Source organism: Artibeus jamaicensis, unplaced genomic scaffold, assembly GCF_021234435.1.
Source record: "Artibeus jamaicensis isolate MK-2021 breed Jamaican fruit bat unplaced genomic scaffold, CSHL_Jam_final contig_233, whole genome shotgun sequence".
In the NCBI taxonomy this organism is placed as follows: domain Eukaryota; kingdom Metazoa; phylum Chordata; class Mammalia; order Chiroptera; family Phyllostomidae; genus Artibeus; species Artibeus jamaicensis.
In genome coordinates, this window is record NW_026521486.1 from 65,475,708 (window position 1) to 65,501,630 (window position 25,923).

At 44.7% G+C, this 25,923-nt stretch overlaps 1 protein-coding gene and 1 pseudogene across 1 annotated transcript in view; one reads left to right on the plus strand and one right to left on the minus strand.

Annotated features, from left to right (window-relative positions):
- The window catches only part of MYRFL (myelin regulatory factor like), a 115,257-nt gene that overhangs the window by 61,708 nt on the left and 27,626 nt on the right, over window positions 1–25,923 (plus strand). The window contains 4 exon segments of the mRNA XM_053661440.1: window positions 6,322–6,522; window positions 14,200–14,308; window positions 15,098–15,124; window positions 15,127–15,203. Coding sequence (XP_053517415.1) covers window positions 6,322–6,522; window positions 14,200–14,308; window positions 15,098–15,124; window positions 15,127–15,203 — 414 coding nt within the window.
- Window positions 9,172–9,880, minus strand: LOC119039405 (proteasome subunit alpha type-6-like; annotated as a pseudogene).

Consider the following 25,923-nt stretch of genomic DNA (forward strand, 5'->3'; position numbering starts at 1 on the left):
TTATAAGGCCACTGTAATCAAAACAGCTTGATACTGGCATAAAAACAGGCACATAAACCAATGGAACAGAACAGAGAGCCCAGAAACCAACCCAACCCTCTACGGTCAATTAATATTCGACAAAGGGAGCAATAATATAAAATGGAGTAAAGATAGCCTCTTCGACAAATGGTGTTGGGAGAACTGGACAGCTACATGCAAAAAAATGAAACTTGAGCACCAACTTACACCATACACCAAAATAAATTCAAGGTGGATAAAAGACTTAAATATAAGCCGCGACACCATTAAAGTCCTAGAGGAGAACATCGGCAAGAAAATCTCAGATATTTCACGCAGCAACATTTTTACCGATATGTCCCCTAGAGCAAGGAATATAAAGGAAAGAATAAACAAATGGGATCTCATCAAAATAAAAAGCTTCTGTGTGGCTGAAGAAAACAGTATTAAATTAAAAAGACAACCAACTGTATGGGAAAACATATTTGCCAATGATACCTCAGACAAAGGTTTAATCTCCAAAACATACAAAAAACTAAATTTTTACTTTTAAAAAATGATTGCATTAAAAAAACAGGAAAGAAATGATTACACTCCAGATCTGATGCTTTCTCCTGGCCATAATTTTTGTTTAAAGATAATGCTTTATTCTACAAGTGTGCTGGGTAACATAAGGGTTATCCTAACAAAAATGAGAACACTTATTGTGGTAGATAACACAAAACCTTCTCCCAACACTAGAAATATCTTACTGACTTCATTGCAACTCAAAATGCAGAAGTGAAAAATGAATGCAGACTTTTGAATCTATTTGTTTAATGTTTAAACCAACTAAGAAAAAAACAATGCCAGAAATGGCTATACTGTTTGAATTAATGAGTTTTAGAAATGTCTGCAGAACACATTTCCTGCTACTGAGATTCTAGAAGGCTCCATGCAGGTATATGTATTATGCGTTGGGCAGGAGGCAGATCAGCCTACGTTCTACAAAAGTGCAAATGTGCCCTCTTAGGCCATGGTCTGGCTCTGTTAGTCTGAGCTCCAGAAAGAAGAAAAAAAAACTTGGGCAATCAAAGAGGTACAAAGCTGTACACTAAATGAGCTACAAATTGCATTTAGCAAATTCAGATTCATTTTGAGGCCTAAGAATGGTTCCTCCCAATAGCAGAGATGCAGGTAAGGTGATTGCATGAAGGCTGGAAAAGATGGGGGTCCGGTCTCCAGGAGGGCTCAGGAAACCAGGCTTGTCAGCCTTCCCCTTGGAGAGAAAATTGTGAGCAGGACACAGGAACTGTTCTCCTGGGCTGTCTATCAAAACAGCTTTAGAAATATATTATGGTCCCCATAGTGTAAATTGACCAATTTAATGGAAATTAAGCTTTGCTCCGAAGAACAGATTTATTTCCCAGACGTGTGTTTTGAGAGTATTCCCCAGAGGAGTTCCTTCAGATTCTCCTTGTTAATGAGTAGGCTTTCCTTCAGCTCCACAGTTCTTCTAAAACACATCATTAAACCTGGTTCACTGCTGTGCTGCAAGCTGGAGGAGTGATTGCTTCCATCTGTCTTTTTTTTAAAGTATATTTTATTGATTATGCTATTACAGTTGTCTCAATTTTTCCCCCTTTGCCCCCACCTCTGCCCAGTACACCTCCCTTCCCTCCAGCATTTCTCCTCCCCTTAGTTCTTGTTCATGGGTCATGCATATAAGTTCTTTGGCTTCTCCATTTCCTATCCTATTCCTAACCTCCCCCTGTCTATTATGTACCTACCTATTAGCCTTCTTATTCCCTGTACCTTTTCTCCCATTCTTCCCCTTCCCCTTCTCAGCTGATAACCCTCCAAATGATCTTCATATCTATGATTCTTTTCCTGTTCTGGTTGTTTGCTCATTTATTTTTTGCTTGTTTGTTTTGTTTTGTTTTTAGATTCAGTTGATAGTTGTGAATTTGTTATCATTTTATTATTCATAGTTTTGACCTTCTTTTTTTTCTTAAATAAGTTCCTTTAACATTTCATGTAATAATGGCTTGGTGGCGATGAACTCCTTTAGCTTTACCTTATCTGAGAATCACCTTATCTGCCCTTCTATTCTAAATGATAGCTTTGCTGGACAGCATGATCTAGGTTGTAGATCTTTGCTTTTCATCACTTTGAATACTTCTTGCAAGTCCTTTCTGGCCTGCAAAGTTTCTTTTGAGAAATCAGCTGACAGTCTTATGGGAACTCCTTTGTAGGTAACTCTCTGTTTTTCTCTTGCTGCTTTTAAGATTATCTCTTTATATTTAACCTTTGGCATTTTATTATTATTTCACTTGGTCTGAGCCTCTTTGGGTCCTACTTGTTTGGGACTCTCTGTGCTTCTTGGACTTGTACATCTATTTCCTTTGTCAAAATTAGGGAAGTTTTCTTTTATTATTTTTTCAAATAAATTTTCAACTTCTTGCTCTTCCTTTCCTCCTTTTGATAGCCCTATTATTCAGATATTGGCACATTTGGAGATGTCCCAGAGACTTTTTATATGACCCTTGTTTTTCTGAATTCTTGTTTCCTCTTTCTGTCCTGGTTGAATGCTTATTTCTTCCTTATGTTCCAAATCATTGATCTGAATCCCAACTTCCTTCCCTTCACTGTTGGTTTCCTGTGGATTTTTTAAAATTTTACTTAATGTAGCCTTTATTTCTTCCCTTATGCTTTTACCATACTCTATGAGTTCTCTGAGCATCCTGATCACCAGTGTTTTGAACTCTGCATCTGATAGGTTGGCTATCTCCATTTTGTCTAGTTGTTTTTCATTTCAGCCATATTTCCTTGTCTTCTCAATTTCACAGCTTTCCTGTGTTTGTTTCTGTGTATTAGGTAGAGCTGCTTTGACTCTCTTAGTGCACCTGTTAAGTCGTATGGGGCAGAGCCATAGGTATTTTCCAGGGCAGGGCAACCCGCTTCACCACTTTGTGGTTTGGTTTGGGGGAGGGTTTGAAGAGGGGGCAATGCTACTGCCTGGCTTCTGGAGATTTACCTGGTACTCACCACATTTCCAGTCACTTCACCTACTTCCCATATGCACCTGTTGCTGTCCCAGCTGCTGCCCTGGTGGCGAATCCCAGCACGGGTGGGTTTGCATATGTTCTAAGTCCACGTAGGCCCTTTAAGTGAAGTCTTTTGCAAAACTAGAAGTTTCTTCCACAACCCCAACTCCCACTGGTTTTTATAGCCAGAAGTTTTGGGGATTTATCTCCCAAAAGTAGAACCCTGGGATGTGTGGTCTGGCCTGGGGCTGGGATTGTTCACTCCCCAAGTACCCCTCCTAATTTTTATCCACCACGTGTGAATGTGGGACTGTCTTTTCTGCCACAGCCACCGCCTCTCTTCTCCACCCTGACTCAGCATCTTCTCCACTTCTGGATGAATGTGGCTTCTTTAAATCCTTGGTTGTCAGACTGCCATATGGTTCAATTTTCTGTTGTGGGTGTTATTTGTCTTGAGGTATGGTTGTAGTTATTCTTGTGGCTGCTTGAGGAGGTGAAGCATGTCTACCTACACCTACATCTTGACCAGAAGCCCTTCTGTCTGTCTTTCAAAGATGGGCCAGACACCTGGGTTCTAGCCCCACAGTTTTAGATTCAGTAGGTTGGAGATACCCAGGAATATGCATTTCTCTCAAGCTTCTGGGGGATGCTACCTGCTGGCCTGCAGACCGCATTTTAAGTAGATGAGTAGAGACTATTTTGAGACCTATTTCCCATAGGTCTCATAATCGATTTCTTATAAGTTGCCTTCTTCAGCTCTCTGATTATGCTCCTAAGGTATTGCTTTAGAAGCCTAAATAAAGGTAAAACAGAGAAATTCCAGCTTTCCCTTCCAAAGTTAGAGCAAGCTTCAAATTACTATTAATTGCTGTTTCCTATTCTGAGTGCCTGCAGGGGGCGCCATTTCTATTCCAGTCTTAGTGCATGGAATTTTTTTTCCCTCCCTTCCCCCACCCCCACCACAATTATGCACCTATGCAGGTGTGTGGCTGAGGACAGCAGATTAATCAATTATAGGTTGGATAGTGGTTGCTATGCACAGCAGACTATATTGAGAATAAACTTGAGGCTATCTTCAGTTTTGCAGTGCCTATGTGTACATGGTTTCAATGAATTCCCACATCCCTGCAAGACAGGTAAGGGAGACATTATTATCTTTGTTCTTCAGAGGAGAAAACTGGTATGGAGGGGTTGACTGCCCCAAGGTCACACAGCCAGTTTGCGTCATAACATAAACTAAAATGTTCAGATCTTTCCTAAATATATGAGGCTGTGGAATAAATAAAAACAGCAATTTAGAAACTTAAATTTATTTTGATGTTTGATATTAATCATCTACTGTTGGGCTGAATGTGAATCCAACTTCATAATTCCAGAAAGTTTTTCTGTGATTCCATTACAATTTGCCTCAACACATTAAGATTCTGGATACCAGAGAAGGAAAACAAGTTCACAGATTTTACAGTAACATTTCATTTAGGGATAAGGACCCTCCTTAGGGCTATATATTTAAAACATGTAAGCCTCTGGCCCTTACCAAAATGATTTGAACATATTTTGGGATTCGAATTTTCATGCAATGAAAGCCAAGTGAGATTGTTGTAATAGTTCCAAAAAATTAAATCTACTTACATCTGCTGTTCCAGTAACAGTTACCAACATGATGATAATTATCCCAAAGCTCATTAAGAAAAAAAAAATTCATCACTGTCCTATTTTGTTTCCTTGAAGTGGCTGGCTCATTATGTTCTGAGTAGAGCAAAATACATCAACATTTTATATGGCATACCTTTGGATTTAGTTGATTGCTTGCTATAAAAGGATTTGAGTCAAAGCCAATTTGCCATTCACAGCCACAGGGTCTCTGGAGATTTTGCAGAAAAGCTCTTTGTTCAACTGAACTCGCATAAAATAATGTTCCTTCATATTCCTCCACGCCTTTGTCTATCAAGTGTCAGTGGTTGAGTCTTCCAAGAAGCCCAGGGATTGGACATTGAAGACACCCAAAAATTCTTGAACTGAACCCAGACTGAGAAGTACACCTTGTGATTTCTTTCAATTATTATTTTTAAGTTGCAAACACACACATGGTAAAACCATTCAAACCATACCGAGAGTAAACAGTGAAGAGCAAATGTCCCTCCCACCCCAGTCTCTGTGTCCCCCAGTCCCTGTCCTTGGGGCAACAGCCATCCTGGTCTCCTTGCATGCACTTCAGAGCTAATCTGCGCATGTTCAGGTGCCGAGTGTGCAATGTCTCCTGTGTCCTGTCAGAAAGGCAACAACTGAAGACTTTGTGTTTGTGCTGACTTTTTAGATGATCAGGGTCCCTACTGTTCTGTCTGAATTCCTGACCACCTGTCTCAAACACACAAAAATCAGATTTAGAAGGGTAGGTCATAATTTTAAAAACGAGTTAATTTTGTTGGGAAGATCCTGATGGGTTTGAAAAAGATGTTTGGAAATGTACTCAGCAGCTACAGGGAACAGGGAAGGCAGGACAGTGGAAACTATTTCAATGGGAATTTTATTTAAGAGTAAAACCTCCAGAACTTTGGTCTAAAGTTTCACTTGGCTTTTCTCTGAAGACCACACTGGACCAGGCCTACCTCTAAGCAACAGGAAAAAAAGGTAAACTTAGTATCATTTAATAATCAAAAGTATAATTCCAGCTCCAGAACTTACTAGCTTTGTGGCCTTGAGCAATTTGTTTATCCTTTCAGAGTCTCAGTATCAATAAAATGAGGGTAATGGTACATATCTCATAGAATCGAGATGTGGATTTGCACACAAAATGCAGCTGTTATTACTCTTCAATATCATCTGTGCTTAGGGAAGAGTTGAGGTCTATCAAATGTATTTGCATTTTCATTTGCTAGTCAATTGTATACAAAATCATAAACATGAAAGTGTTTTGAAACTATAAAAAGGCTAGCTAAATGGAAAGTATTTTTATTTATCTGAGCATTAATAAACTAGTATTTTCTGATGTAATGTTCTGGTTTTAAAATCATTATTGTCCCTTTCAGGGGACAGTCATTGTGAGTTTCTTCATCTTTCTCCCCGTACAGCTGATGCATCATGGCCAGTTCCAGATGCAGGCAACAGGGGCTGGATGCTCCCCAACGTGGCCAACCGAGCTCCTGCACGTGTGGGTGCGTCAGAATCCCTGCCACGTCAGATTCTCAGGTGAAAGACTTAGATGCATTGTTTTCCTGCACTGTGAGGACTAATAGTGATCATCTATTCCTGCTACTGTAACTTTAATTCTAACATGTTTATGTATTTTTTCCAGGCCTCTAACCCTGGGCAATTTGAAAATGACAGTGATGCATTATGGCAGCAAGGACAAGTTCCAGAATCTGTTGTCTGTCATGGTCGAGTGGGAATAAACACAGATGCCCCAGACGAAGCCCTGGTAGTCTGTGGCAACCTGAAAGTGATGGGGACAATTATGCATCCCTCTGACAGCTGGGCAAAGCAGAATATCCAGGAGGTGAGCACAGGGCAGGCTTGGACCCCTCCTCCGACACCTGAGTCAGGTGCGCTGGGCACTCCTGGCGTCTGGTACGCCTCGCCTGGGGGCATGTCTACACGTCACCTGTGGAGTGTGGCTGCTTGGTGACTGACTGTTGGAGCCGTGAGGCACCTCTGCTGGGCTGGGAAGCGGTTCCTACCTGAGAGAACCACTCACCTGACAGGAGCACTGGTTGATGATGGCACAGCGCGGGCTTCGCCAGCAGCCGCCCTCTGGGGTATTTTCCACGGGCCACTGTCCCTCCCTCCACGCAGGTCCACTGCTGGAGGTTGCCTTTTCCTTTTCATCTCCAAGTTTCCATTTCCCTGTTCATCTTCCAAACACTGTCTCACCCCAGTTCTTGCGAACACTCCCCCTGGACCCTTCCAGCTGCTTCATCCCGGAGTCCAGGCCCCGGCCCTGCCAGCCATGGTTGGCCCCACTCATCATCTTCCTTGGAGGAGCAGTCGGAGAAGCTCCACCTGCTTGGCGCCCCCTCAGTCAGTCCCACCGCCCAAGGTGGAGAGGCAGCTGCCTTGTGGAAATCAGAAATCAGGCGTAGAAGTCAGGGGGCTGCTGGTCCACTTGGGCCTCCCCTGAGCAGTGTGAACCTGGACAAAACGCTTGGCCTCAAGACTCAGTGTCTTCGTCTATGAGGTGGAAATGGTGCCTCTGCCTGACCCACTGAGTTCTTTCTAGTTTTCACCTATTGAGATAAGTACTGAATTGTCTGGGAAAGTCACAACACCTATGAAGACCTAAGGGACTAGATTAAGATGCTCGCTTACTCCTGGGTCCAGCTCTTCCACCATCTGATTCTGTTTTCCCCTCACTGCTTCTGCCGCCACGCCCCCACCTTCTCACTTCCACTGTCTCTCCTGGGAGCGTTCCTGAGCCCGTGGCAGAACGGTGTTTTTAAGCCTCCTGGCCGTATTCTTTTTTAGTTAATAGGAGACAATCTGTAAATCGCTGGCCATTCTTCCAGACTGCATTCCTTTTACTGTGCAAATCAGCCCTGGTTTTTCTAAACCAGCCAAGGAATGTCCTCCTTTGCTGAGAGGATTCCAGAGAATGGCTGTAATTGTAGACTTTCATGCTGATTGTGAAGCTGCAGGTCACATTAGAGGAGCTGTGACCTTCTAGCCAGATGGGAACCCTTAGGGCTAGAAAGTTCTCACATACATTTTCAGATTCCAGTCCTAGATACCAAGCCTTTGCATTTTAGACACAGAGACACTGTCTGTGTTTCAATCACACCAACTTCAGCCTATCCTTGCAACTGGCTACACAAATCCCGAGCAGGGCTTTTCTAAATGTAGGTGCAAGACGACAGGTGGGGACAGTCCTCCATGACCCCTCCTGCTGCCACCGGGCTATCCGCAGAACTTTACTTACCTAACATCTTCAAATGGTGCTCCTTGGTTTGACAAATATCTATACATAGTCTTAAAATAGCAAACTTCCCCAGAGCCTCTGAAATCCCTTCTAGGAAGTGGTCTCCATAAAGTGAAATGCCGTTCCAGTGCAGGCTCCAAATGCGAGATTCCCGTGTCCCCCTCCTGCTCATGGCAGCAAGCACGACGGGACAGGGAGAAGCCCGGCTCTGGTGGAAGGCTAGAGTTTTCATCTTTGGCAACCACTGACCCAGGAAATCTGGCCCAGAGACATTCTATGCTCTGTTTATTCTCCTGTGAACAGGGAATGCTTACATGCATTTTACCCATGGGCTTTTTCTGGCCATATGAAGCAATTTTTAGCTGTATGGGGCTAAGCAAATAGATATTATTATTATTTACTTGTAAAAGATACAAATGATCATTTTGCCATGTGTAATATGTACTCTTGCTCACATTTTTGAGGGGAAAATAAGTATGTGTATTATATATGGGTAGTACTAATTCCATATGTATATACATATTTTAAATTCTTTGATTTATGCTTCTACATTAAAAGTATAACCCTAGAAAGCAATAATGATATCCATATGCAAAATAATACCCTGGAATATGATAATCAGTTTTATTTCAAAACATGAATAAATAAAAGATGGAATTAAAAAATTGAAATGAAAGATTTTTTCTGAAAGTCTGGACCAAAAATGTGGGTGCATATTATACACGGAGCACATTGTACATAGCAGAATATGGTATAATGGTATTCATTTATTAAATAATTTTATATTAATGTATTCATGCTTAATAGCTCTGTCCACATTTATAAAATATGTGTTTTAGAAGCTTTGTCCTATTGGCCACTTATTACAGATAAGAGAGAGGATGGTGGTGTTGATGAGGGTGCCGACAGGTGTGTGGACCTCCTCTGCGCCTCTCTGATTGTCCAACTTATACAAAGAGGTCCCTTCTTCCCAGTGCGCTGTGAAGCGGCCCTGGCTGATCTGATCGCATGCACAGCGCTGGAGGTATGCATCCATCATTCTTTTTTGTTTTGTTTTTGTTTCTTTGTCTTTCCAAAAGCACTGCTTTAATTTTTATAGAATCCTAACCACTTTGGTGGAAGGAGGAGTGGGAGAGGTTCCTTCTCCAGTCCAGGGGCCTCCGCAATGTCGGTCTGTTGTCACCAAACACACAGGCAGGTGGCGTTGCGGGTTTGGTGAACTGACTAAAATGCTCAGTCTCTCTCTGCTCGTGCAACAAGTCGAGCGTCCACCTCTGCTTCCATAAGAACCCTGAATTTAGGATTTTCAACTGTAACTGCTCCAACTTCCATTTCTGCCGATTTGAAATCAGTTGACAGGACAGTAGACGGGCATGTAATTGCAGTTTCCAGTGTCTGTTCCAATGTCCAATCAAATTTCTTCACTTCTTTTCAAGAAAGCTGGTTGACTGGTTTGTTTTACTCCTGCTGCAGTGGCTTTAGACCTGAAGCAGAAACCTGCAGGATCTCACCTGTGCACCTGAGGGCCTTGTTCTTCATCTGTACCAATTAAGATCATGCAACAACCGAGAGGCCTCATTTCAGCATCCCGTGTGTAGACCCCAGAAATACCAGCAATTCTTTTACACAGCATGTCCACGGGAATCTCATAGCCATGCTTGTATTTCCAATTAGCTGCCTCATAGTGGGCCCTCTGTACCTGGGATCTGCTGTCAGCTGTCATTCCTGTCACCACACAGCCAGTGTATTCTGTTATCTTGAATAAGTGAGTCACTGTGCTAGAATCCTGTGTGACAACTACTGCACAGTCTTCCCCTCTGACAGCTGATGTAAGGCCACTCTGGTTAATAGCCTTAAAGGCGTATTCTACTTGGTAGAGCCTGCCTTCAGGTGGAAAAATGGTGATGTGGTGGTCACAACCAAGGCTGGAACCATGGGACATGTTGGTATACCCTCTACTTCAAGAACAGTATCTGGGCCCCATAGCTGCCCCACCAGGCATACCAGCCCCTCCAGAAGTTTCAGCGACAGCTGCATCCTTCGTTCTTTAAGGTTGCACGGTGGCCAGAGCTGGCTGCTGCCTGCGTTGTTGCAAAACATAGTGGCCAAACATGTCACTGAATACTGTGACAGGGAAAACGAATACAGGTTGCTGCCTTGCCTTGGTTCTGTGTCTCCTCCCTGCAACATAGGGCAACACAGGTTCCTTTGCAGATGATAAACACACGAGCCCTCTGCATAGAGTCCTGGTGGAGATTGCTGGTGCTCCTCTGGGCGCATAGCCAAGACGCTAGGAAGATAAAGCAGGTACCATGGAAACCTGTGGAAGTGAAACACTGGGCAAATGAGGTCGGCCTAAGAGGAGCAGCTTGAGTCACCCAGCCAGTGTTGCTGAGCTTACTGGTGTGGCTGCAGACTGGAGGAGGGAACGCAGCTCTTACCATAGAAACCAAACAAAATTAGGGCAGAAGGGGTACACTGCAAACGAAAGGGGCATGAAGAGCATCAATGTCGATGCCCCCCCCAAAAAATAGGAAGTTGAAAGTTGAAGACAGTGAAGTCTGGAAACAGGCAGGAAAAGACCCCAAAAATAAAAGCTGGGAAAAAAATCAATTAAGATGAAATGCTCAACTATTTTTTCCCTCGACCACACCAGCAGTGAGCTAGTCAAAGACAAGAGTGTGAGGAGCTGGAGAAAGTCAAACATGCCATCTGCCCTCAAGGCCAGATGCAGAAGGTCCTCAGCTGTGGGCGAACCAGTGGCTGACCTTCCTGGCTGTGGGCCAGGGCCGGATGACGTGTAATGAAGGCTCTTTCCCTGAACTAACTGGACTCCACAGACTGGAATGTCCTCTTTGTGGTACAACTCTTTTTTTAATGTTTATTTATTGATTTTGGAGGGAGAGAGAGAGAGAGGCATTCATAGGTTGAGTCTTGTATGTGCCCTGACTGGAAATCGAACCTGCAGCCTTGGTGTTGGATGACACTCTAACCAGACGGGCTGCCTGGCCAGGGCCTGTGGTGCAGTTCTTGGGTTAATGATACGGAAGAGCCTTGGGCATGAAGCAGCATGACAGCAAAGGCCATTTGTGTTTATGGTCAAAACTTTCCAAAACTGCTGTGGGCAAGATCAAATCAGACACTATAATTTTAGTTTATAGCTTCTTGCTCAACACACATGATGAGCAAGGCGTGGCATTAAGTGCAGGTCTGTGTACGGTTCCTGGAGGAGGGTTCCACCGCAGCTCAGCCCTTGCCCCAGGGGTTTTCTCTCAGCCAAGTGCACACCTAGGGAACGTGCAACACAGGAGGTTTATATTTAGCTTTGGAAAGCCTACAAGCCAGACACCAGGAGAGCGTTTTTCTTACAGAAACATTATTATAGGTCTTCAGATCTCCAAGCCAACCCTCAAAATTTTCTTTGGGCAAAAATCTGTCTGAAATACAATAGTAATATTACCAGAGAACCTAATTGCTATGTTTAGCAATATGTCTTTGGGAAAAATGCATCCAAGGATCCAGCTTAGACACCAGGGGTCATTTTCCCTCTATGTGGCCTGAATGAGGGCCCATCCTTCTCTGCTTTTCATCTGCAGCAAAGAAACTGATGCTGCCTCATCTTTGAACTCCACTGGGCGCTCATGCAAGAGCCATTGGGATGATGAAAATTAGGCAAGGCAGCATGGGACTCCCAAGGGTATGGGAGAGGGAAACCGGGTAGGGCCTGGCCACCATGAAGCCAGTCCAGGCTGGCTCCTGCTCCACCCCCGTCTTCAGTTCTGTTAGTGTCCGGGATCGTTCTGCCATGTCACCACCTCCATGCTTTTATTCCTTCTTTTCTGCCATGAGGTTCTGGGTGCCTGTTATATCAGGCACTTTGCTAGGCACTGTGTAGTTCCTGAAATAAACAAGACATAGGCCTTACCCTAAGGAATAGAACTTTTATTAAGATTTGAACCCCAGCTGAGAAACACTCATTTATCTCCACTGCCTGGAATAGCATCTGGCACATAGTAACTACTGACTGAATATTTGTTGAATGAATGAAGGAGCTCACAGTTACGTGAGATGGTGACCATTCTTTCCCAGCATGGCTCTCCCTGCTCTGACCTTGTCTTTATAGTCTAGTAATGTCAAGTTCTGCAGACATCACTCAGGGGATTTGCTGCCTTGAGACTTGGGTCATGGCGTTCTTCCTGCCCAGCAACCCTGGCTTAGTCTCGCCCTTCCCAGCCCTCCCCATATCTTTCCACAAATAACTCCTATCTTAAAGTTATTAACTTACTTAACAGATATTAGCTGAGCTCCCATTGCTTGGGAGGAACTGTCCTAGAAACTGGTGATTCGGTGAGGAACAGAAAACCACGGCTTTGTATGTCCCCCCACCCTCAGGAGTATAACCTGTCAGGAAGATGGAAAACAGGGTGACGCAGCCAGCTGTCTGGCGAGAACATGATTAGTGCTGTGAAGGGAAGGAACAGGCGCCATGAGCACAGAAGCTGAGGGACCCTTCCTAGTCTCGGAAGTTAAGACCTGCTTCTCTGGTGAAGGGATGATTAAATTTGGGGACGGGAAGGTGTAGTGGGAAGGGATTGCTTTTGAGGCAGAGAAAGTGCTATGAGCAAAGGCCCTGAAGTAGAAGGAGCAGAACATGCCGGAGAAGGAAAGCAAGCCGAGATCTGGGCGGGGCTCCACCATCTCAAGGAAGCCCTCTTCCTTTTCGGTCCGAGAACACTTTGGACACTTGCTTGGAGCGGCCATGATTTTCTCTTCCTAATTCCATCATCACCCTGCATATCATGTTGTCATATACTTCGTACATGATGAGTCTGCCTTCCTGTGTAGACCACAGACCTTTAAACAGCCACCATTTTTTAAATTTTACTTTTCAATTATGGCTTACATTCAATATTATTTCGTATTAGTTTCAGGTGAAAAAGCAATCATTTCTGAAGTCCCAGCACTTGGTGTAGTGTGAAGTATGTTGAAGGTGACTGATAAATGTCAGTCATATAAAACAATGAATTCATGTATTGAACCAAGCTTTTGATAAGAGCAGGTATTAAACGACAGTGAGCCCCAAATGATACCGCCTGGAAAATACCTGAAGTAAAGCTTGCCCCATTAGTCAGTTAAATTCCAAGCCACGGCTTTCACAATCAGCCAAACTAGGGAAGGGCAATAGCCCATTACGGTGCCGGAGGAGCTTTCCTGCTCGCCTGCCAGAGTAGGTCTGGAGTTGTTGAGGGTCACACAGGGATTTTCTTAAAGCAGCAGCAGCAGCAGCAGCAGCAGCAGCAAGGCATCTTCGGTTGCTCTTACACATGGAGGAGTGTCCAGACTGTATAATTTTAACGGCCCCTGGTTTCATAACCCAGTGATGTTCCAAAAGAAAATTTAGGGGACTCACACAGGGCTGCCAACTTTTTACTTGAGTAAGGTCATATAAATAAAATCAGTCTTGTTAAAAAAACCCTCAAAAGGGAGGACTTTGAATCAAGCACATTTAGCTTTAGGAAAAAATTTATTGCATTGGTCTTGATTGGTATCGTTTTGCGGGGACCCAGTGAACTTTTTCTGAGGAGTTTGCAGTGACAGTTGGGAACACCTTGAATGACCTGCTGGAGCAGTGAGCTCAGGAAGCACTGTGGCTGGCAGGGTGGTCTGGGAGAGGCCGCCCCCACAACGGGAAGGTCTGGGTCTGGAGGGTCCAGCGGGTGGGCAACCTGGACCTGCTCTCTGCCGCATGATGAAACTTGCTCTAGCAAAATGGTCAGAAGCAGTTCAGTGATATAAAGCACGCCTCTACCTCAAAGCCTGTTATTTGAACTCAACATTGCATTTTCAACTTCTAAATACAAGGCTGACCTGCATTTGTTCGGTCTTTATGCTGTGTGTTCACTTGGAAATGACACCTCTCAATCCTTCAGCAATTGTTTCTCTCCAAGGTGAGCAACCTCAGTTCTCAGAAGCAGAGTTCACCTCTCAGAGGAAGGAAAGAAGGCGAGACCAGTAGCTGAGGGAGTTTTTGTCTGGGAATTTAGACACAGAGACCGGCTCAGTGGGTAGATGGCATTAACACGAACACTGAAACTTTGGCTTCTCTAAGGAGAAAAATATATATTTCCCTTAAAATAGTTTGAGCAACAGGAAAAGACAATCCCATTTTCAACATGTCTAATCTCTCTGGGCCACTGTGGGCATTGGTTTGAATAGCAAATATCTAAACGGGTGAAATCTGCTCTTCTTTAATTCAACTAGGTTGACGCAAATGAACAGCTGAGGAGAACAGTCCAAATGAGGATCGTCGAATATGACGACAAACCTGAGATCACGTAGGCAATGGGCATAAATGCTGCCCATCAGACAGGTACACCCACATGTTCCCTATTTAGTTTTGTATTGTCACCCATTAAAATTTAATTCTGAGTTCTTTACCTGGAGGTTGTGTGCTGTGGCATTGGACAACATTCTGTTGGTCTCACTAGTCCCCTGTGAAACCCATCATCACTAGAGCAATAAACCTTAAAGAAATGCCTGCCATTTTACTCAACACCCCATCCCCTTCCTGCATCCCGAGGTACTGGTGGAGTTTGGGGAGCATATTGCTTCTTTTCACCGGAGTCCCATTGCTCATGGGATAGGGCCCAGGGGGCAGAGGGCAGCTCACACTGTTCCAGGTGCGCCTTTGGGTAATCCAGGGACGAAGAGGGACAATGGCAGGCCTAGGCCAGATTAGGGCCAAAGTGGTGTTTATACACCGATCTGGGAATCCTAAAGAAAGGGGACCCAATTAGGGGGCAAAGTCCTCCTGCAGGAAAAGAAAAAAAAAAAACCCAAGCTAATGTCCCACCCTTGCTGCTGTGCACAGGAATGCTAAGGTATTTACTCTCCCCTTCCAACATTTGGCCCAGAGTCTCAAGGAAAAGTAAACGGTGCTCCCACTTTAATCCTGTAGTGAGTGGTTCAGGGCTCAAAATTCCTTCTCTGCTTCAAATGCCTGCAGATCAAAGCAAAGGCTGAGAAGGGATAAGCATCGCTTTGCAAGGACTTGCGTGTGGCCTGTGGCTGTCAAGTTCCTTTGTGATGTAGGCCTGGGAAGATTTTCCATAGAAAGGTCTTTTCCTGACCCAACCCGTGGGGATGTTTTTTTGTCTAGGAATGATTGCCCAGGACGTGTGAGAGATCTCAGAGCCATGAGAGAGGTGGGTGATGTCACCTGCAAAAATGGAGAGATGCTGCAGAACTTCCTCATGGTCAGTAAGGTGACCCCAGAATACATACCGGCCTGTAGAGCCATAACCCTGTGTGAACCCCCTTCTGTGACATCACAGTGTGTTGGGACACTCAACCAGGCATTGGGACAATAAGAATTCTTCACCGACCTGGGAGTAAGTTGGTATTGATGACCCCACACCGGTCACAGGCTCTATAAAGCAGTCCCATAGGGGAAAAGAAATAGGAATATGCAGGGGGTCTGGCAGTCGGAGGCTGCCCCTGGGAAAGTCTCCATAGCAGGAGCACCCTTACCATGACGACTGATCATTATGAGAAATAGCGACAACAAGCTTTGATTAGACTTTGTCTTGAAACATGGAATTAAAATGTATGAAAGTAACTTATCTCACATAGTATCATTTACATCACAGGTGGCAAACACAAGGCCCATGGGCTGAATCCGGCCCTCCACCTTGTTTTATCTGGCCTGGCACCTGGTTTCCACCCGGCGGCAGTGCTGGGGTCTTTACCCCTAGTTAAGGAGTAGTTACATTTCTACATCCTAAAATTACAGTTGGCCCTTTGAAGGCAACTGTGAGGCTGATGTGGCCCCTGGTGAAAATGAGTTTGACACCCCTGATTTACATGGTCATTAAAACAACGTGCTCCTCCTCAGAATGATGGAAGACTGAGGTGCTGCAGCCTGTCAAGGCCTGGCAGGTCCACTCTAGATTCGGGCAGACGGAAGAAAGTGCACGGAGCCGGGGAGGCTGGGCATGCCTTCATTCGTGGGTGGGCGGGCCATGCACACGGCGCGAGCTGCATGTCAGTCTAGCAAGAAGCCCCTACCTGCTTAAGTACTAGAGATAAACAAAGCCAGCTCATGCCCCCAAATTATATAACATAGCATGATTCTGTGCATGCGAGCCCACTTCATGTTAGGGGAACCGTTTATCCGACCCGGTCTCAAGGCTCTGAGAACACTACTTATCAGGCCCCTCCGAGGCTGTGGGAACACTGCTTTGCTTCGTTACCCAGACACCTGGGTGGGGAAGCCAGACTGGCTTCACTTACCCTACGACCAAAGTATTGATTTTCTGGAGCAGTTTTTCAACAAAATTGTATGTTTGACTTTCACAGCACAGTCATAAAGTGGGTCATTTTTACAAAGATATTCATGAGCCTCATCATTTTTTCCCAAGGGCCTGTCTTCATTCTTTGATGTTCGTATCATTCTCTTCTGAAGGAGTGTCCCCATCCTCGTGGACTAGTTCCTCCTCGCTTGTCCAGGGGCCTCAGGCTGCCTTCTCCTCCCTGCCTGACACCTTCTGTGTGATTTGAATAGTTTTCCAAGATCACATCTGTTAATTCTGTGAAATCCCACATGTTTGTGAGCAGTTTCACTCTGCTGCCGATTTGCTTTACATTGCATTTTTATATTTGACGCTGGGAGGGAAGGCTGACTGACTTGGGGGATTTTCTAGTAATCAGAGAGATGTTGGAGCGAGACGAATTTGTCATTTGTCAATTCAGTTTCAAAGGATGTAAGAATCGGTGGGAGATCTTATTAAAATGCAGATTCTGAATCAGCAAAATGGGGTGAGACCTAAATCCTGCATTCCTGACCAGCCTCCCGGTGATGCCGATTTCACCAACCCTGCTGCCTTTCCACGTGAGGCCCTTCCAGCTGCGAGTTCCTTGACAACAAACACTTGGGCGATGGGACGAGGACAGCCGGCTCGGCCTGGGCTGCAAAGCCGACTGGCAGAGGACGGGTTACTTTCTCCTGCTTCCCAGGATCACATCTTTGATAAAAGAAACTTTTTGTCCTCTCTCTCTCAAACTGGGGCTGTCCCTTCACTTGAGAAATTTATTTTTGATAATAAAATACTGAAGTTTTCAAATAATTTACTTAAATATTTTATATTTACTTAAAGTATAAACTGTATTCAGAGGTACTCATATAATAAAGTCACACTCAGTGTCTTACATTTTCACAAGCTCCTGGGGTGAGAGAATAGAGAGTAGGCACAGCTGTCCATCTCAGGATACGGCCCTGAGCGTGTGGCACTAGGCAGCTAAGGTAGGGGCTCACGGGGTTACCTGCTCACGCTGTGGCCCTCCCCTAGAACACAGGAGACAGACTTCTGTGTTTTCGTGTAGGTGCCCTCTGCCCAGGGCCTTATGACTCTCGTTGTTCAGCAAAATAAGTAGTTCTCTCCCTGGCCCAGTATCTTTCCATGCCCGGATGAGTTGAATGGAGGCAGTTTGGATTATTGGCAACAGGAGTTCCGAGGGCCACACCCCACTTACCCCAGGAGGGGCTACAACCCAAGTTCATTTCCAGGGAGGCAAGTGCAGACCCTTGGGAAAGTAGGGTGTGGCATTTTTGTTCCAGGCAGCCAGGTCCATTTCACAGCAGAGGAGCAAATCATGCCAAGGCAGCAGTCAGTGTATAAATAAGTAAAACCAACAGGAGTCCAGAGTGGAAAAGTTGCGATTCTCTTAGTAACAGGACCTCAGAGTGATATGATCTACGGAGACGTCACTAAGGCCACACTCGTCTACAGAATCTGTGACACCGTCTCCCTACTCTCTTCCTCCTCAGGCTGTCTTCTGAGGGTGGCCTTCAACTGTGGTTTCATCCTCAACATCGTGGGATCCCCCTCCTTTACATTCACAAAATATCACCTGTATCCTTTCTCTTTAAGGACACAGGGAAAGTGGTTCCTGTTGTCCCATGTTCTTTGTTAATTGTCAAATAAGCAAGAGGTACAGAGGCTCTTGCTTTCCTGGCTCCCGCCCATCCCCATGGGCAGCGTGGTGGTTTTAATTGTCCCACACGCAGGGACGCAGGGTGTTCGGAGCGTCACTAGGACTTCCTGGGTGTCGTGTTGTAGCGACTGCTGGAGATCAGACAAGATACAGTCTCTCCACTCTACACCACTTCACCTCCGTCTAATGTCCCTTTTTTAATAAAGAAATTTTCCCTGAAGCTAAAATGCAAACTAGAAATGCACATAACAATGTTGAACTCTGTGCTACACGATTGGTACATCACTTCCATGAGTACTTTGCAGCTTTATACCACAACCGGTAAAGGAATGGCTGGACCTTTAAACTCTGTCCATGCAACCAAGCAAGGCTGGAGATTAGTCATGCCAGTCAATGTTGGCGCAAACAACTTTTCTTTGTGCACCAAGACTGGGGATCAAACCTGCAACCCTTTGGCTACAGGATGCTGGTTCAACCAACTGAACCGCACAGGCCAGGGGCCTTTCTCTTCTTAAGAGGAGAGGTGACCTTGCCAGATAAACTTCCCTTATCTGGAGTCCTGTGCTGCTCCTCCTAAGAGCCGAGCAGTGATGGAAGCTCAGTGATAGAAGGTGGAGTAGAGGGACTCAGGGCTGAGCCTGGGGTCAGGGGGCCTCAGGGCAGTAGGGGCCGTCATCCAACCCTGCATGAGGACACGGGGCTTCCTGGCTTGTTTGCCCATCTCTTTACCTGGCAGGTTTACTTATTTGTTTCTGTGATTATATGGGAGCAGGTGGTTACATTTCTTGAGCATTATTATTAGGTGTACCTGGTATAAGAAAAATGTACACAGTAAATGTAAGAACTGCCTTAAACAAATTCATAACTGAGAGTATATAAAGATGAGGTTCATCTTCTGAGTAATTATTCATTGAATGATCTGTATGCATTTTTAAGATTGTATGTTTTAAACCACTCTACCGTAACTCAGTATGTAGCTACTTTTTCCTCATTGATTCTATTTTTCTTCAACTGTAATGTGGCGGGAATCATCATCTGAGTCGTGCAGAGATAAATAACGCTTGGTTCCTGTGTTCGGGTACCTGGCAGATAAGACACGAGGAACAGTGCTCTACATGACAACGCGAGAGCCGCTGTGGGTGCACCAACGAAGGAGCACGATGGTGCAGAGGAAGGAGAGGGGTACCGGGACACCAGGGGTTCGCGGATGGAAAGGAAGTGGGGAGACAGAGAGACAAGTGACGTGAGACCCTGCGGGCCCTGGGGGCTGCCGGTGTGACTGAGGGAGGGAGGGCGCCTGCCACAGGAGGCCTCTCCAGCCTTCCTCATCCACAGGGTCCAATCAGGTGTTGAGAACTGTTGTTCTCACTCTGGCAGTATCTCTTGTTCATCATCTCCCCTCTTTATCCTCTTTATTCTTTCCATTTTATCCCTCTTATAATGACCTAACTGGCCTGCCAGCCACCAAAAGAATTATCTTCGTTTAAAGCAAAACAGAACAGATCCCCGATTGTACAATCTCCCTTCCTCACTTTTGGCTCTTCTTTGGCTAGACTGTTGTCAGCCTCCACGATCTGGATGAAATCTGGTTTTTCTAGCTCATTTCCTAACACCCACACACCCGCCCCTCCACCAGGAACAAACTGAAACCCTTTGGAATGTGATGTATTCGTGATGTTTGCACACACGGACACGGCTCGTTGCTCCCCACTGGCCCGCCGGCCTTTTTTCCTGTCTCTCACACTGGACAGCTTGTTTCTGCCTCTGAGCTGGATTGGTGTGTGTTCTTTGTCTAAAAGGCCGATCAGCTGTATCTCAGCACCAAGGCCTTCCCTGACCACCTTAGCTAAACAGTCTCCACATCACCGGGCTTCACTTTATAACCTTCAGGGCCACTGTGAGGGTGTAGGGGGTGCTTTTAGTAATAGACAAAGATGCTCACTCTGGCTGGTGCAGACCCCATCCACCCCTTGGGCTGCACCTCTGTGCAGAGGGCGCACTGCTAACTCTTGTCCCTAACTGAAATTGTCTTGTTTATTAGCCTGCTTGTTCTTTGCCAATACCCCTAATTAGTTGTATAAGACCAAAAATTTCCTATGCTTTTCAAGCTGTGTCTTCAGTACTTGATGACTTCAGGCTTTAACTCCAGGGCTTAGAATATTGTACAAATTCAATAAATATTGGTCGAATGAATGAATGAATCCTGTGATGCCTGGATTGGTCCTATCTCTACAATGTCTTAGGCCTCTGAATATGCAGTGTCTCCCCTCCAGCCGACTAGGAGCTCCTGGAGGTCAGAGAAGGTGCTTCGTCAATCCTGCGTTGTTCAGTACAGATTCTGACACCTCCTGGGTCTTCTAATAAGAATGTGTTTATATTAGTGCCCGAATTTTTGAATGTCAACGAAAGGAAGAAAAGTGGTTCTAGTAAAATAAAGAAGTCTGAAGGAGAAGTGGTTCTCCAGGGGAAAATAGGAGTTCACTTTTGAGCGTGAGATGTCAGCTGACCAGTGAGATGAAAACGCCCAGAGGTGATGACAGGGAGTGTGGAACTTGAGAGCAGGTGGGGTGGAGGAAGCCGCAGGCGTGGAGAATGATATTAAGAAGGGAAAGGTTGGCAAATGCCATAACGTATCCCCGTCTTCCTAACTTAGGCCTTGTCAGTCAAGAAACCTTTCTTTGCTCCATACTCTGATCTCCTGACACCGGCCTTTTCTTTGAAGCTCTGGGCACACAGAGGGTGAGCCGTAGCCCGGAGCTGGTGGCCGCAGCAGATGTGCCCCAGCCTGGCGCCCTGCTCTGCTTCGTGAGTTCTGAGAAGGTGTCAGGGCTATTTTGCCTTGATGACCTGGGTGGGGGACCTTGGCCGGCACTGCTCGCCCTTGATAGGTGTCACATTTGGAGTAAGGAAATGATTTTTGACTCGGCCAGCTATCCGTGTGCTCCTGAGCCCTACGTGGAGCCATCCTTCCTTTGGCGGCTGCAGAGCTGTCTTCAAGACCTGAAGAAATGATTCCTCACCCTTAGCCAATCTCTGACCACTCAGCTCCCAGCACGGCCCCGAACATCTGATCCACGATGTCTTGTGACTTTGCCCTGTATGACCTGTGACCTACCATTAAGGAATTCAGGCTTTTCAGTATTAGCTCCCCATTCTCCTGGATGGCACCATTCATAATAAAATAGCCAATATTTCTCCGCTGCAAAAACAGAAAAATAACCATTAAGAAGCAGAAGGTTATGGATGCAGTCATAGATTGGGAGCCTGTGACCAAGTCTGGCCTCAAGACACACCCTGCTGCCCCCACTTCCTGACCCATGGTACTTTAAAAACTTTCCTATCTATTGCCTACGTTCCGAAATTAGGAGGTCCTCAAACAAATCTCAGATTTCCGATTCCCTGGAAATACCAGATCTGGTGACACGGTGCCAAGGAGTGGCTCCCCCAGGGGGCTTCATTAGCCCTCCCACCTCCGCTCCCTGTTACCCGCCTGGCTCGGCAGGCTTTCTGAGTTCACTGGGAACGAGAAGCAAAGAGGACACTGAGCGCTCGCAGTGAGGGCTGCGGAGGAAGGAGGGGGCCCCTGAAGCTTGAGAGGATTGGGAAGAAGCGGGAGGAGGGTACCGGCAAGCACAGCATTGAGAAGTCAAGTGAGCAGAGCAGATCAGCGAGGAAACCGAGAGGAGACGGATGAGATGGGAGGAAAGTGAGCGTTAACAAAACAATATCGATTTTGATGACTGAAAAATTACCAATAGTCTTATGGTACATAGTGGTTAAGAGCAGGAATTTCAGCATCAGATAAAACTGTCCAAAACTTGGCTCAGCAAGTTCTGGGGACTATAAGGTCACTTTTATAGTTATACAGGACATATTATTTTATTCTTTACATTTCAACAGTAAAAATAACTTCCTTACGGTGAGTTTCAATTCTACTTTAATCACTTTGTCCCTCCCCCTCTGAAGCCATTGTTCTTATAAATGGTTTTGCTAGTGCAAGTTTTCTTAGGCCAACCATTACAGCAGAACCTAATAAATGGTTAACTCGTAACAAATGTTTCTGTCTGCCACTCAGAGATGCCACCACCTCAGTTCTCTCTGAAATGCTGTTTTTTATAGATCGATGTATTTTTCATGTTTAAATAGAGAAACACTAAGTTATAAAGAATAATATTAATTTATGTTTAAAAAAACCAGCCCAGAATCTAAGTGGGGCTTTTCAATGTCCTACCCAGCAGCTTGTTTACAAACCCATTCTTTTCTCCTCTGGGGAGGAAGGACAACCGACTCTTTGGTTGTGATGGTAAGTGTGCTGTGGGCAAGCACTCCCCCCGCCCCGTGATTGATTTGACTCCAAGCTCAATGAGTTCTTTCAAGTTCATCAGTTGTTACAACCAACCCTGGATGTTTTAACAACGGACCACCTGCTTTTAGATCATCATCTTCTCTCCTAGGAACTCCTTACACTGAAAGCAGAGAGAGACTTCTCTTGTCTTCTGGTAAAAATTTTTTAGAGAAATAGGCCATTTATTGTTTTCTTGAAAAATTTCTTTTCATAGTCATGTCTTCTTTTAAAAAAGTTATTGTTCATTTTTTAAATGCATTTAAAGAAGACCAGTGAATGAATGGATGGATGGAGAGATGTGATTAAAAAAAAAAAAGATCAGTACAGTAACTGTGGGGTTTAAGTGGTGCGTATATGAGTGCTTACAACTTTTTAACCTTTTCTGTATGCTTGAACGTTTTTGCAATAAAATGTAGGGTAGAGAAGTCATGGTTCCAGACACCTTAAACTGCAATTGAAGTATTGTGCCAGCAGGGGGTGGCGCTGCTTTGACAATCACAGAGGCCTGTGATACAGCACCTGGAATTTCACACTTGATTTACCCAAGTAGAACTTAGAATAGCTGAATTTATGCCAAAGTGTTCAAAGAGAATATTTTCAAGTAATTTTTAAAGAAGTAAATAAAATCTTAAGTATAATTCAGTCCCTTTCTGACCAATGCTCAATTACCGTTACCTGTAAAGCCTGACACCTAGTCCAGAGCCTCTTCCTCCCAGTAAGCAGGTGTAGCTTGCTTGAACTTGGACTTCACCTGCAAAGTACCTGGACTACTGAACTTCATTTCAGCTGGTCAGCTCACCACTGTGCTGTCAAGCTACTTAAACTGAGCAGAGAGCTAAAGAATAAAGAAATTTTCTGCAAGAGTGGTGTCTCTCAAGATGCCTTTCATTTTTTCCCCCTGGGGCTTTGTTTTCGCTTTTGGAACTTTAGAGTTGACGTACTACAGTCCTTATTTTACTGCTCTTTTACTTTATTGCATTTCCCCCTCTTTACCTTCATGTCCTGGTCCATCCCTCCCTCCACAGCAATGGCAGCCACTCCAACGTGTTTCCTATACATCCTCAGATGTCCCAGCTTTCTGGAATATAGCTAGTGTTGTTTTTTAATGTGTTTTAATTATGAACACCTTGCCCCTAGTCTGATGCATGGAACTCCTTGGCCTGTGCCTTTAACTTTTCCTTCTCAAGTGTGGATCCCCCAGCTCGGGTGACCACAAACTCTGCAGGCCCCCTTTTGAATCTGTGGGAGGTTTCCTCTGGAACATACACCAGGAGTAGGGTACAGGATACTCATAGCCTTAAGTTCGTGAAATACTGCCAGGTGGTTAGTCAGTTCCAACTCATAATAGCAACGCACGAGGCTTTACTGTTTCTCTGCGTATCCAACACCTGACATTACCACACTTCCCAAATTTTGCAATCTAATTGGGGTAAAGTGATAGCTTATTGTTCGAATTTGCCTTTTTGACTAGTAACAAAGCTGTGCGTTGCTTTCTTATGTTATTAGCTATTTAGGTTGCTCCTTCTGTGAAGAGTTTGGCCCAGTTTTACACTGGGTTATCGGCCTTCCTCAGGATGAGGCTCTAACTTTCCACCGGAGGCTACTTTATTCTTTCCCAGTGCTCTCAAAAATAAAACCGGTGAGACCAAAGCTATAACAATGGCTTGAGATAGTGATAATTATTTTCTATTTTAATGCCTTGTTGGCATCCTTCCTAGTGCTAATTACAACTTAAAATTGTATTATTTACTTGTATTAGGCCAGTTTCCCCACTAGAAAATACATTCTATGAGGGCAGAGACCCTTTCTGCCTTATCTAATTGTTTTATCTGTGCACTTAGGAAAGTGATTAGTGCATCATTGGTATCTGATAAAGAGCGATTGATTCTGTTCATTAATTGAACATTAAGCTACACATGCCAGTTATTTAGTTGGCCCTGGGGAATCACAAGACACAGTGACTGACTCCCAGAAGAGCTTATCCCTCACCTGGGACAAGACAAGAATTCAAAGAATTGCAACAAACTGATATGCGCTAGTTCAACTGGAAACTTCACTGGGTCAGAGGACTTCCATAGAAAATTCCACTTACACAGAGATAACTGAAAATTAAGCAAGGATTCTAAAGCACACAAAAGACAACAATGAATCACAATTTTAAGTAGTTTTATAAAGCCCTGCTCTTCCCATGTAAGGCAGAGATCACAACACAACAGGCAGGGAAGTGAGCCCAAGAGAAATGTCCTCTTTGCAAGAGAAATGCAGGTGAGGCAAACCTCTCCTCCAGGCCCTGATGGAAATTCGGCTGGAGGGCTGAGCTTCCCCACTATCTCAGGAGCCTGCTTTTCTGGTTTGGGGATTCTTTTTTTTTTTTATATTCGTGTCAGTGCCTGGAGAACTACCCACAAAATAAACTCTTGGACAAAGATCTAAAGCCGAGTTTATCCAAAGCCCAAACAATTGCCAGACACACCCATTGGCTAAAGACAGTTTCTCCCTTGGCAATCGTTTTCATAATGCTCAGTTACAGGCTGTTTTATTCCCATGATCTGATTATAAAATGTCAGGGCCTGCAACATCAGATGCCACAAGGAGAGATTTTCAAGTCTGCAAGCTCACTGGGAAAGAAATAAGAGCCTCTTCCACCTTCTCCAAGCATTTTTTGCCACCAGGCTTAGTCACTCTTGCTCACTGGACAAGTTGTAGTTCCCAAGAAGAGGTTGCTTCTCGGTGTTGTGGGCCCATTTGTTGTTGGACCTGCAAGGGACCCAGGAGCTTGCAAATTGTGTTCTGCAGTCCCAGAGTTCCTAGGGCATGAGGGGGACTGGAAAAACATTCATCTCTTTCCTGAGCCAGTCTCCTCCCAAAGGGGAAAGGACTTAACCAGAGTGGAAATCCATTTGCTGTGTACAGTTGAACCACTAACCCATCGCACTGAGAATGTTAAACCCCAGTGGTTCCTTGCTTAACTTATCTGCATCTCCATGGGCATTTTCTTTTTTTTTTTTAATTTTTTAAATTTTATTGATAATGATACTACAGTTGTCTCAATTTTTCCCCTTTTGTTCCCCTCCACCCAGCAGCCTCCACTTTCTCAGGCAATCCCCACACCGTTGTTCGTGTCCATGGGTCATGCATGTAAGTTCTTTGGCTACTCCATACTACGCTTTACATTCCCATGGATATTCTATAACTACCAATTTGTACTTCTTTTTATTTTATTTTATTTTATTTTATTGATTATGCCATTACATTTGTTCTATTTCCCCCCTTCATTCCCCTCCACCCTACACACCCCTTCCCCACCTCTAGTTCATGACCACGTGTCTCAAGTTCTTTAGATTTTGTATTTCCCCTACTATTCCCCCTATCTATTTTCTATCTATGCTATTTATTTTCTGTACCTTCTCCCCCCTTCTCCTTCTCCCACTCCCCTGTTGCTAACCCTCCATGTGATCTTCCTTTCTATGGTTCACTCCTGATCTAGCTGTCCTCTTAGTTTTCTTTTGTTTTAGGTGTGGTTGTTAATAACTGTGAGTTTGCTATCCTTTCACTGCTCATCTTTTTTATCTTCTTTTTCTTAGATAAGTCCCTTTAACATTTCATATAATAAAGGCTTGGTGATGATGAACTCCTTGAATTTGATC